This window comes from Melanerpes formicivorus, unplaced genomic scaffold, assembly GCF_026170545.1.
Source record: "Melanerpes formicivorus ecotype bairdi unplaced genomic scaffold, bMelFor1.0.p_v2 SCAF_5, whole genome shotgun sequence".
In the NCBI taxonomy this organism is placed as follows: Eukaryota; Metazoa; Chordata; class Aves; order Piciformes; family Picidae; genus Melanerpes; species Melanerpes formicivorus.
In genome coordinates, this window is record NW_027142357.1 from 20,201,778 (window position 1) to 20,215,815 (window position 14,038).

The window sequence follows — 14,038 nt, forward strand, 5'->3', positions numbered from 1 at the left end:
GTCTCAGCCTCGCACCTCTCAGCTCGGCGATGGGAGGCGGTTGCGGCGGGTAGGATGGCTAGTCGATTTCTCACTAATACTTCTGTTTTAGCTTCAGGAGTGCCCATCGAGCCCTGAGTCTTTGGACACGGGCCTCAAACCTTGGCCTTGTGTGAAGAGGCATAAAATATGTGTGCTCTTCCAGATTGGGAGCAGGCAGAGCGATCTCTTTTGCTTCCACTTTCTTCTCATACAGACCTTAGGCTCAATACCACTGTTGCACTTCAACTGAGGGAAAAAAAAATTGAGATTTTATCATTACTTAAAGCTGTATGCTCAATTCCTTTTTAACAACTGCTGCAAGGAGCATGGAGATGCTGCAATTTTAAAGGTCTGTTTTCTAATACCGTTATTCTGAAACTAGCATGTATATGGACTTGCTGATCAAGACGGTTTAGTGGTCAAAACCTTAGCAACAGGCAGTTTTATAGCAAAGTTATTTCTGCTGTCAGACGGCACATAGGCACAGATGAACGTGAACTTCGGGAAGTTTTTCTTGACCCATAGCCAAGATAAGTGTCTCTTTGTAGAGAAAACAGCTGTTTTAAATTTAGAAATGTGTGTAATTGTTTTGTGACTACCATTATAAACTCTCTACTGTAGCTTTGTATCTCACCCTATTATCTGGAATAAACCAGAAATGATAGGTGTTTTCCAGTGATGTGTAATAGACATCATGTTGGACCCTTGAACTAGTATAGCAAAACAAAACATGAATTATTATTTAAGTGGTATTTTGTAAGCACTTGCTGTGAATCAACTGCCCAAAGAAAGTATAAATTTCTCCTTTCTAGAGCCTGCGTCCTGCATGTTTTTAACTGAGGTATAAAGCAAGTCATCATGCTCTAATTACTAAAGTATTAAAAGGGCTTGTCAGAAGCTTCTGAAGTCCATCCATACTTGATTATTTTGTGCCTGTTGTTTGAACTATGGATCTACTACCTGCTTTCAGCCATGCTGCCAGAATATCAGTCTATAAATTGTTTCAGCACTTGGTTCTGACAGGTATAGTTTTGCTGACCATCAAGGAAACAGCAGCAATGAGTTTCAGCAGCATTTTTACATTTCACGTTTGAGCTCTGGAGATGCTACCAGCAGGCGCCTACAGCAGCAGCTCCCGGCAGGCGCCTACAACCGTGCTCCTGATGCCTTTGGTGGAGTGGGTGACACTCCATCCAAACCGCACTAATGTGGGTAACCATCGCCCACCGTGTGACTGTTGGCTCGTGCTCTGGGCGCCCACTGAGAGACGCCGCGGGCAGGGAGTTGGGCCTCAGCCGGTACTCGTGGACTCCGTTCCACTGCCCTAGTTCTAGGAGACCTGCGGCGGCCGCTGAGGGGAGCCCGCCTAGCGAAGCGGGCCGGGCCGGGCAGGGCAGGGCAGGGCGCGGCGCTCATTACCACAGCGCTGCGCCTAGGCGGCGGCTGTTGCGACGGCGCGGCGGGAGGGTAACGGCGAACAGCTCCTCCTCCTCCTTCTCGCCGGGTGCAGCATGGCGGTCAAGGTGACTCTATCCCTCCGTCGCTTGTCGCAGCAGGACATGGGCAGACCCGCCGCCTGCCCGCGCGGGACGGCCGGGGGGATGGCGGGCGACAGGAGAAGGCAGCCACTGCTGCTGTGGGAGACCCCCGGCGGGTCAGGGGAAGCCGTCGGCGGGGGTGGCGATGGTGGGGCGACCCGGGGAAGGGGTGGCGCGGTGTATCTTGCCGTCTCCACCTGAGGTGAAGTGGTGAGACAATGGAAGCGCGGGCCCAGGGCCCTGCGAGCATAGGGAGCCCCGGGGCGGGCAGGGCCGGGCGCGGGGAGAGGGCCCCTAACGGACGCGTGGGGCCGGGGCGCCGTGCGTCGTGCAGGCAACCCGGGATCTGACAGCTGTCACCGACAGGGCAGCCCGGTGCAGCTCCGCGGTCTGACAGCTGTCACCAACACAGCAGCCTGGTGGAGCCCCGCTGTAAACACCGCGGGGTCATGTTTGTGGTTCTCGCCGCCGGTCAGATAAGAGACCTGTATTGCTGCCCTTATCAGCGTGTACGGCAGGTGTTATCTGCGCTGTTAGTAGCCCGACCAGCGAAGCATTAACTTGCTTGTGTTTACAGGTGCAATCAAGGGCGGATCCTACAGAACTACGAAATATTTTTTTGCAGGTAAAATGAGATGTCTAATGTTGTTTGATTGACAGGCTGGTATTTTTTTGCCCTTCCAGCAGTTTGCACGTGTCGTGCTGTGGGACACTTGAAAGTTCACTTTGCAGGCACAGTGTTGAAAGGGCCAACAGGCACTGAGGAGAAGCTGCTCCTGACAGAACTCGTGATTAACCATTTCAAAATCATAGTCTTAAATAATTTCCTGAAATACATATATAAAGCAAATAACTGTAACCAGAACTGTTACTTTGTAAGTACATTGTTGACAGATTTGAAAAAAAATATTCTTCCATAGTTATGTGCTTTGTCCTTGGGGTTTATACTTGTTCCTTTTACAAATGGATGGACAATTGACATATTTTTTTATACATTAAAATTGATATGTTATGATCGATACTTTTTATAAAATTATCCACTGAATTGCCATAGAATCATATAAATAACAGCATAAAGCTGTCTCCACTCTCCTTAGTTATAGTGAAGCATGGTCTGAAAGAAAAATCAATCAATCCTAAAGACTTTCACAGTAGGTTTTGAATCAGGCAGATGGAGTAAAAGCAATTATAGTTAAGGTTTGTAGTTGGGCCACTGGTACTTCCAAAATCATTAAAATACCTTTTGTCTTTTCCCTTTATCTTAAGTATTACACAGCATACTCAAGAAGCTTTCCTCCATGAAAAGGAAAGAACATAACATGAAGCATTAGAGCTAATAGTGTAAATAATAAAATGGATTACATAGTCTTTGACCTGTATCTTTTGGTCCTACAGTATTACCTTATAGTATCCACACATGATAAGTGGACAGAGGAATTTTTGTTTGCCTGAAACAGAGGAGTTATATCCCAGCCATAAGTTTGGTGGATTTTTACTTTGACATTCTGGCTTGCAATGGTGGTAATGCTGCTGGAGTGTGAAAAGTTAGAATGTTGGAATCAAACTGTAAAGGCCCAGCATATAGTTTCTTTTGAAGGCCTTCCATCAAAGTTTCATTTATTGTTGACATTCAGCTTTTGTAGGTAAGGAATACAGTAGAATATGTTAATAAAATGAGCAACATGAAAATATGATAAAAAAATCAAATATAAAAATACACAGGTCTAGAACATCACATGGCCATTTTCCAACTTTTTGCATTCTTCGTTCCAAAAAGTGAGATGTGGTGTCAAAATATTCTATTCAACTTGGAAGCGTGGATTTTTTTATTCTCTACTTCCAGCCAGTAGAAGTGCTTGCTTTTGGAAATCAGTAGTTGTGTTTGAAGTTGTTGATTTTGATCATAGAGGGAAAGGAGAGAGAGCATTGTACAACTGGATCTTGAAGTTGACTCTCTGACAGTAAATGTTTTAGTGACCTGGAAAGCAGACAGTCTGGTTTTAGAAGAGCTTTTTTGTCTTTTCCATGTCTGTCTTGTAATCTTCAAAGAAACATGCAAATTAAGTTGTGGATTTTTTTGTTCTCTGAGGAATGAAAAATATGAAAGCCCTCCTGAGAATCTGAGGTTTGCAATGAAAAAGGAGAAACAACAGAGACACCTCTGGCATAGGAGGATTTTATTTTGGGTTATGTCTGATTATAATTGAGTTTGAAATTGTGTATTGTGTTTGGCAGGTAGTCTTAATTACAGACTTAAAAAAAAAAAAATTCTAAACAAACCCCACTCTTTTCAAGACTAAGCTGTAAAAAGCCTCGTTATTACTAGTGGTACACACATGAGGGGTCAGATATGTTGTGCTCATTGCTGAGAGGGCTGGCCTGTTCTGTGAGCCTCAGCTAAAGGTTGCGCATTCCTTCCTAAATTTGGCTTCTCTTGGAAATGAGTGGAAGCGAAGATGTGAACTCTAGACCTCTTCGTCATCCACCTTATTCATAGAGAGTGTACTTAAATTTCCTTCTGTTCGTATGTATCCTCTAGTGTGGTGCCCTCTGTCCATCCAGTTTAAGTTTTACCTTAATGGGTACATGATATATACCTATCTCTTAGAATTTCTCAACCTTGGTATATGTACATATTTTAAAATAATTTAAAATTAAAAATGTTAAATTTGGCTTGTATTAAAAAGAGGTGCTGTTATTACTACGTAATCCTGTAACTGTGCAATGCAGGTGCAGGTTTCATGTTTATGCACCCTCAAATAAATATCTCAGGTGTTTGCTAGCCATTTATTTCAGTAACAATTGTAAAAGAACAAAACTGAAATTCACTGAAGGATAAAAGAGATATGTAGAACAACAAATTGCTTGGTGAGCCTTCCTTCTTAGGCAAGACACAGTCAACCCTTGGGGAATATAGTTCAATTACTCTCTGCCTACTGAATGCAAGTGCAGCCCGTTCCAGCAAGGTGGAGAAAGAAACAAACCCAAATTTCCAATTTTAATACAAGAAACATCCCCCTCTTTCCACCTTCAGAATGTCCTGAATCTCTGGCTCATAGCTTAGCTTAATTAAAAAAAAATAAAAAAATTGTTCATAGTACTCATGGGTCTCTTTTCAGTTGGAACTTCTCCTCTGCCTAGATAAGACCACTGGGATAGAAAAAAAACCCTTTTACATTGAAAACTGACTGATTTTGCAAAGAAAGCACTGTTTGTGAACATGTGGTGATGAGCTACCTCTGTTGTACAACTAGAGAGGATTTTTTGTGTGTTTATATTATGCGATGATGTTGTTAAAAGTGTCACATAAGTTCATCAAAGTGCTTACCCAAGACAGTCTATAAACGTATAGTAAGAATTTTGTGTTATAAAGTAACATAGTTCAAGACGGGAAAATACTGGTTTAATCGATACATGCAAATTAAGATAAACTTTGTTTCCTTTTGTGTGCTAAAAGCCTCTTTAAGTTATATAACGTGAAGATAACTTGAGGACAAATGTAAATACGTGCTGAAATGAAATAGCCTAGCTACTTTCTCAGGCCTTAATTTGTTGGCTCACTGCCAAGCTCTTTCAAAACACCATGACCTTCTCATATGGAGTTCCTTGTAGCTGTCAGTTAATTATTTTTGTCTCAAAAATTTTTTAGCAAAATTTCCCACACACAGTTTTACTGTAAAACAATTAATTGCTTGTAATTAACTCAGATAAATTGGCGTCTGAAGAATCTGTTTATATTTTGACTGTCTTTGATATGCACTCTACTGTCATACAGTTGAATTATGTTATTCATGAAGATATGCTCAATACCCTGCATGCTTGATGATCCTTCCCACATAAAACTTTATTTGGATTTGGAGGTTGGACTAGATGATCTCTCAAGGTCCCTTCCAGCCCCTGACACGCTGTGATTGCATGTCTTGCAGCAGAATTGTGCTTCATAATGCATGTTTTAGTCACACTTGCATGTATGACTAAGAAAACCTTTCATAGTTGATTCAGTGAAGCCACAGTTTTACTACATGGGCAGCAGTGCTGAATTACAGGATTCCTGTCCACTCCTTTGTGTTCCTGTTTTTCTGGAAATAATTTATTTCTGCATTGGTTCAGTAGTCTGGTTTATAGTGCAGTCTTCCAAACAGCTGTCATCACAGCTATGGGGCGGAAGAAGGTGAGGAGATGTAAGGGACTGGCATTACAGAAGAGCTACATGAAATGCTTAAGCAGGTACTGATGCTGATGCAAGCTCCTTTATGCTGAAATAACATCCTGACTGAATTGGTTGGGTTGCACATAGCTGAAAGAAGCAGGAGACATGTGGATGATCTGCTTTATCTAAATGGAATGTTACACATTAACAGGTATTGTGTGTAGGTCTTATTGTTAATATTCTAATTCCTGTGGGTCCCTGGCAGTCTGTTTTTTGACTCCTTCACACGTGTCATCCGAATCAAGATACTGGAGTGTATAATGGAAAAGTTATAAAATAAAGTCATTAATCAAAGTTTGACTTAAATTATACAGATATTGCACTATAGGTCTTGAGGGACATTTGCATTTCTTTTTCTGCAGAGAATGCTTACATAGTCATCATTTAACAGCTAGAACCTAGAAAGGTGAATTATGTTTTTACAAACTAATTAAAAGTAAATTCTAATGAAGAAGCTGTGTGACTTAATTTTCTCAGAATGGATACAGTTTTTTGTATATGTTTGATGGTCTGCATTTAACTCACTGTGTACAGGTAGACTGTACAATAGAGAGTGAATGGATTTTAAACTATTAAATAAGCTTGCTTACATGTTTTGAGAGCAAAAACGCTGAGAAACAAACTCAGTCATGAAACTGAATTTGATCTCAGTAGTTTAGTGAAGTAGACATCTTCTGTGAGCTACTTTCCTGTTTCCCAGGATGCAAATATAGTGTAACTTTGCAGTCTATATAACCATCTTGAAACAAAATATGAACTTCCATAGTATATTTCCCTTTTATTCCGCACTTGCAATGCTTTCTGCTTCTGCCTCCACACATTCTTAGTTCAAGACTGGGAATGTGCAATTTAATTTATGCTAAAAAGTACACATTTAATCTAAAGTTGACCAATAGTTAAAAAGCAGTGATTAATGCTTTGAAACATAAGTTGTTAGTAAGAGTACTGATGCAGACATGTCAGTTTTCTGGGTATATGGATAATAACAGTGTAGTTGGTTATTTTAGTTAGTTTCCTTAGTACTTTGTTATTTTTGTTAGAAAACTTAATAAAATTAAAACTCCAAAACATACAAGTTGACTGAAATCCTTTATGTATCTGCATGAATTTTTACTTAAGTGAAAAATGCCCAAACCATTACTTTCAGGATAAAAAGCGATCTGCAAATCCATTTTTCACAAGAAGAGAAACTAAAAAATACACATTTTCCAAATTAGTAATGATCAGGAGCAATTACTCAGGAAAGTATCTGCTACTAGAAATTCTAATAACATTTATATATTGTGTTTTCACAGTGTAGCTGCAAATAGCTGCAGCATGGCTATAATTTTTACAAATTTATGCAATTATCTGACACTTTCTGAAAATACACAGTTGTCTTTATATTAGAAGATTTTGGTCATTATATGAACTATTATGTATCCCTATTCTACAGGGATAATGAGATTGTGGGACACAGCTAATATGGTGACGTGATTAATCACATCCTTTGATTTCAGAGCAGTTATGTGTGGACAGTTGTTTTAACTGCTATTCAGTAAAGATACTAGTTTGGTAATCACTGATAATTAGCATCTAAATTAATTCATTTTTGGATTTGTGGTTTCATTTTTTATCTTTAGTATGCCAGCGTTGAGAAAGATGGTGAGCATTTTATGACCCCAGAAGATTTTGTGCAGAAATACCTAGGACTTCATACAGATCCACGCTACAATCCTAAAACAGTGCAGCTGTTGGCTGGAGTGGCAGATCAAACTAAGGATGGGTGAGAATTTTGCTCTCCTTTAGAAGCTTGTACTGCATTGGTAAATGCAAGAGTGAATTAATTTGATCATTTAATCTCCAAAACCATTATTTAGATAATATATTTTTTTCCCTCAGGTTCAACAGACTATAAACTTATAGAAATTAGGAAAAAATACAATGTTTAACCTGCACTTTTTAATTTAGATTTGTTTTAATGGTGTTTTAACAGTTACTCCAAATGCTGTAAATTAATGTAGCATGATTGGCTTGAAAAACTTCTTTTCTGTATACTCATGCCCATGATTAGATATTTTGTAGAGTCTTTATTACCTGTAACTAAACGTGTAAATATGGGAACACTTTCTTATTTCTGTAGTGTGCAATTCAAGTCAAACCATTGAGGTCTCTTTTAACAGTGCTGTGAGACAGTAATGACTCTATGAAAGAGGAAGGTGCTTGCATAATGAAGATGAAGACACTATCCATGTCAAGTTTTTTTAACTCAATTTACAGACAGTTCTGTGACACTAACTTACACAATGGCCATTCCAGTGAGATTGTACTCTCTAACTCACAAGTTAGAGGAGCCTTTTCTCTTGCTATATGCAGGCTTCTAGTTTTGGCCTTGGAATGTAGTAGGAAGCACAGGCAGTGTTAAAACGAGAAGGTTAAGATGGATCAGAGAACAGGTCAAGAATACAGAAGAGAGTGAGTATTTTATAGAGGATACAGGGAAAGTTGCCATTAAAACAATACATTTGTAAATATATCATAATATAATTTATTTTATATTGAAAGTCCCTTCCTTCAATTTGTGAATCTAAATCTGACCTCTGACATCACTTAAAACATTTTTATTTTCCTGTGTTTTGCTTTAGAATATTTTATTAGTTTCTATGGTATTCTGAGCAGCTTGCACAATATCCGTGCTTTACAAATTAAATTGGATATGCTGAATACAGTTTATATGAATAAGAAATGTAGGATCTCCTGTTTGATGTAGGAGTTTTATATGTGCCTGCTGAAATAATAGTCTAATTGATGACTAGTAAACCAACACATGAAATGTCTTGTTTCTCTAAAATTTTGGTGTACATTTCTTCATAGAATCACAGAACGTTTGGGTTGGAAGGAACCTTAAAGATACCTAATTCTAACCCCTCTGCCATGGGCAGGGACCCAGAATGTTTTGTAAAAGGATCTTCCTTACAGTGAGAAATCAGTAATTGTTATTATTGCTACTACAGGACTTTACATTGAGGGATTGCTTTTTTTTATTCCTTTCCCTGTGAATATAAGTTTTTATTGGGTTTTATCTAATTATTTATTGACTTTTGTATTCTGTATCTGCTATGATACTCTGTTAGCCTTGCTTGCCCTTCAGATAATTACTTAGTGTTCTTGGTAACTTTCTTTGTTAATGTTTTTTTATTTCATTTAGGTTAAGTTTGGCACTTTAGGAAAAAACCCAACGACCACATTTTGGAATGGGCAGAAATGCAGGGATATGTTTGAAAAAACGGGGTTTTAGTTTTTTTTTCTGCTGGTAAATTTGATCCTTACCTAACTGCTCTGGAGTTTGAGTGCCTTCTCCCATTTTTACAGCACAAGACTGGTTTGCTGTAGTGGAACTATGTAAGGTACTTTTCAAAACAGATGACTATTCACTTTCCAAGTGTTTATTCCTCATTGTTACAAATGCATGTTCTGAGGAATTACATCAATTAACTCAGAAGTTGGCCTAAACTGCCTTGTCTGCTATTTGTGTAATACAATGAGATTTCATTTATCCTGTGACTGCTCCTATATCAGAGGCACTAGTTTTGAAATTAGGATAAATATCCTCCCTGAACAGTGTACTTGTGCATGTGTGCCAAAACCAGCTTCACAGTTACCTAAGTCAATTAGCATTAGTAGGTATTGCAGTTTTAAAATCAAAGATTTTCTTCTGTGTTCCCAGTAGTCATTCAAAATTCTTCATTTTAATTGCTTGTTTATGAGAACTCTTTTTTTTTTTTTTTTTTTAATCAACATATCATTCTTAAAATTTGGAAATGTATTCTTAAGCTAAATCTTGAATAAAGAGTTGATGTGTCACCTAACAGAGAGTCCCAGCAGAGCTACAGATGATGTCTAAAAGCTATGTTGTGTGGGGAAAGAAGAGCAAAAAGTTGTGGTAGAAAAAAAAGGAAAGACAGAGAAGAATTGTGAACGCATGGCTGGCTTTGTGTGCTTTTGAAGGATAACTGCATGTAAGAAATAAGGGGAAAGGAAATTTTACAAATGTTATAGATAAAATGAAAGGTGAGTGATTTGAGATTGTTACAGACACTAATGCAATGGGTTCGCTGAAGGATACTTGATTAGCAATTGGACAGGAAGCTCCATCATTGTGTTTAATTCAGCTCCTGCCATCTCTGCTCTAATGGATAATGGAGGATCAGAGGGAATATCCCTGCTCTTAGGCGTTGCAAGTTGAATATATGGAAAGGAATTTGAATGTGTCTGTCTCCTTTTGCTGTAGGCACTGTTAAAGTGAGACCTCTGATGATGGCTTCTTTCAGGTTCAGGCTTGTACAAAGAAATCATCACTTGATTCTGTCAGTTATAAAGCTTCCTGGTTAGGAATTAATTTGTATATCAAGTTTATGGTTGTGAGGTATATTTTGAAATTATAGGCCTTACAATTATTTTAAAGGATATTCTGTTTCTAAACCCTTATTTATCCAGATCATACTTTAGGTGGAATTGACTTTGCATCTGAAGAAGCATTCTCACGTCTTTGATTTTTGTGGCTAAAGTGTGACAAGTACCATAATTTCGATTTTGCCATACCTCCAAGTAATTTCAAGATCACTACATTTTTTTTCTGTACTTTCTGTGTAATTCAAGAATGCTAACACATATAGCCAACATGGATTTACCAAGGGGAGATCCTGCCTGACTAATCTGATAGCCTTCTATGAAACCAGGGGTTTACCAAGGGGAGATCCTGCTTGACTAATCTGATAGCCTTCTATGAAACCAGGACCAAATGGGTAGGTAAGGGAAGAGCAGTGGATGTTGTATACCTTGGCTTCAGTAAGGCTTTTGATACCGTCTCCCGTAATATCCTCGTAGAAACGCTCAAGAAAATCAGCATAGACGGTTGGTCTCTGAGGTGGATTGAAAACTGGCTCAACAACAGAGTTCAGAAGGTTGTCATCAGTGGCACAGACTCAACTTGGAGGCCTGTGGTGTTCCCCAGGGATCAGTACTGGGTCCAGTTTTGTTTACTATCTTTATCAGCGGTCTGGATGAGGGGATTGGTAACACTAGGCACCAGTACAGACTAGGGGATCATCCCGCTGGAAAGCGGCTCCACAGAGAAAGACCTTAGAGTCCTAGTGGATAGCAAGTTCTCCATGAGACAACAATGTGCCCTTGTGGCCAAGAGAGCCAGTGGTATACTGGGGTGAATCAAGAAAAGTGTGTCCAGCAAGTCTAGGGAGGATCTTGTCCCCCTCTACTCTGCCCTGATGAGACCGCACCTGGAATACTGTGTCCAGTTCTGGGCTCCCCAGTTCAAGAGATACAGGGACCTGCTGGAGAGAATCCAACGGAGAGCCGGGAAGATGATTAGGGGACTTGAGCACCTCTCCTATGAAGAGAGACAGAGACCTGGGGCTGTTTAGTCTTGAGAAGACTGAGAGGGGGTCTGATCAATGTCTATAAATATTTCAAGGATGGGTGTCAAGTGGAGGGGACCAATCTCTTTTTGATGATGCACAATAATAAGACCAGAAACAACAGGTTCAAGCTTGAACACTGAGCATTTCACCTCAACATGAGGAGAAACTTCTTTACAGTGAGGGCAGTGGAGCACTGGAACAGGCTGCCCAGAGAGGTTGTGGAGTCTCTTTCTCTGGACACATTCAAAACCCTTCTGGATGCATTCCTGTGTAACCTGCACTAGGTGATCCTGCTTTGGCAAGGGGGTTGGACCCGATGATCTCTGGAGGTCCCTTCCAACCTCTTATGTACTGTGATACTGTGATAACCCTGTTTAAAATATCTCAGTCCTGCTTTATGTGTTCTTTAAGTGATACAGAGTAGATGAATAAATTATGTGGATTGGTTTTTATTTTTCCCCTCAAGGGAACAATGTATACTTGGCTTATTAGCAGTAAGCAATGTACATGTGAAGTAATCCCTATGAGCTAATGAGCTCCTATGAAGAATACTACATTCAGACTAATTATGTAAATTTTATAGGAAAATGTACTGTCTAGTCTCTTTTTTAATAGCATCTACTGAAATAGTATTTTTTTTAGTTTAAAAAAATCTAATTAAAATTCTTATTCCCATTGATAATTCATTTGATCCCAAGATCCCATGTATCCCCTCATACATTTCCACAAAAAAATAAATAAGTAAAGGAACTTGTAGCTGGATGAGCTATTCTCAGTCAAGCTAAGTCCTCTATTTTTGCAAGGATGAAAACACACAGTAGTTTCAATAAACCAAATTCACTGTTAGAAGTGAAAAGGTTTTTGCCTGGAGTATTCTGGAAAGGCCACAGTATACACCTGCTCTAAATATCTTTATGGATATGTGGTTTTACTCTTGTGCCAACATCCGTCATCATATTTTCCCATCTTAGGTCTTGCCTTACATTCAAATCCTTCCCTGCATTGTTTGTATCTAATTGTCCTTATGTCCAAATGTTCTTAATTTTCTTCTTGTTTTCAGTTATGTGACTTTTGCAGTTCATATTATATTCAAAGTGTGATATTTTTTCTTTGTACGTAGTAAAGTATAACTTTTTCTGAACCTATTTGTTTTTATGAACATTATATGTTATTTGAAGAAAATATGTATATTGTATAACATATTCCTATACTTGGGTTAAAAGGTTTTCTTTCTCAATAGTAATACATAAGAAAATTAGTAATATGATGACAGCCCTGTACATTGCATGGTGGTATAATTTCTGTGGATTTTTAATGTCTTAATTTTTAAGTACTGTCTGCTAGCATTTGTAATTACAAGGTAATAAATCATAGGTATGCATTGAGATTGATTATATATTGCTGTTGATGGATCTGAAGAATTCCGTCCTTTTATAGATGGAGAACCTGAGTTGTGTAAAGGTTAAGTAACTACTTAAATGTAACAACTACCTTTTCAGTTTCTAGTGTAGAGTCTTAACTTTTTTTATATTATAATTGTATTTTCATAATTGAATCATACAGTTCTAGAGCATCAAAACAAAAAAATCATTGGTATTGTGAATAATTTTTGGAATCTTCATAACTTTTGTATTTTCCTTTGTAGGCTCATTTCCTATCAAGAATTTTTGGCATTTGAATCTGTTTTGTGTACTCCAGATGCAATATTCATTGTTGCTTTTCAGTTATTTGACAAGAGTGGCAATGGAGAAATAACATTTGGTAAGAATATCTAAAGAAAAAACAGTTTAAGAAAGTGATTATAATAGCACAAATCATAATAATGATACCTCACCATTTGGTGCATAGAAATGCATATTGTGCAGTACCATACTGATTTCTTAAGAGTTTGCTTGAGTAAAACTATTTTTTTTTTTCTTTCAAGTGAAACAAAATTAAAAAGTACATTTTGCTCTGTCTTCTCAAATCAAGATTTTTCATGTTCCTGAAGTAGTTAATACAGTACTGGTTTGTTCAGTGTCATCCTGAGTACAATTCTGTCATGGTCTTTTGAACTCCTTCAGTGATGAGGGATTTCTAAACCATGTTCTGTATCTCTCCATGTCTTTGAAGAGTTGTTAGATACAATTAAGAGGTCAATATAGAAATTAAGAAGGTCTAATCTTTGGAGTTACTAGTTTAGTGGTGAGCAGAAATTTTCTAATGTTATGTCTGTAACTTCCAACTAGATCATATATTTGAAAAATTAGGAAGAAAATACAGCCTTTAAGGGGTTTTGTTTGTTTTTCCCTAATCATAGAAACTAGTAATTGGGTAACATTCTTTAGGCTATCTGTATTGCTTCATGATGTTGCTAAATAACTGTTACTAACATTGCAGTTTAAGGACAACGAGGTTTGACTTTAAAAACGTCATATATTTATGAAAATTAGATGAATCAATGATAAGAATTTTATTGAAATGGGAATTAAATGTTACTTCGATCTAAATAAACCTCTCAATAAAGAAAATGCAAACTATTCTTGAATTTGTAACCACTTTCTGTTTGTACCATTTTGTTCTTATGAAGACTGTTGCAACTTGTTAAAAAGAAAGGAAGTCTTTTTATATGGAAACAAACCACTAGATTTAAGGTCTTTTAAATAACGTTAACTGAAGGATTGAGTACTGAGCAATTTGGATACACGAGATCTTGAAAATTAAGTCTTCTGTTAATGGTACGATATTTAATAATCTCACAAAACAGGGATATGCACTCTGTAGCTCTCAGGAACACATTTGAAATAGCTGGTTTCATACATGAACAAGAAGTAATACCAGGTTGTGTATAGATTCCTCAGACTAAAGATTGT

The 14,038-nt window shown here is 38.0% G+C and overlaps 1 protein-coding gene across 1 annotated transcript in view; it reads left to right on the plus strand.

Annotated features, from left to right (window-relative positions):
• The first annotated feature begins 1,441 nt into the window (after nucleotides 1-1,441).
• SLC25A12 (solute carrier family 25 member 12) overlaps nucleotides 1,442-14,038 on the plus strand; it is a 50,240-nt gene continuing 37,643 nt past the window's right edge. The window contains exons 1-4 of the mRNA XM_068138591.1: nucleotides 1,442-1,544; nucleotides 2,137-2,184; nucleotides 7,392-7,534; nucleotides 12,832-12,947. Coding sequence (XP_067994692.1) covers nucleotides 1,533-1,544; nucleotides 2,137-2,184; nucleotides 7,392-7,534; nucleotides 12,832-12,947 — 319 coding nt within the window. The 5' untranslated portion in view covers nucleotides 1,442-1,532. The remainder of the gene's footprint in view (nucleotides 1,545-2,136; nucleotides 2,185-7,391; nucleotides 7,535-12,831; nucleotides 12,948-14,038) is intronic.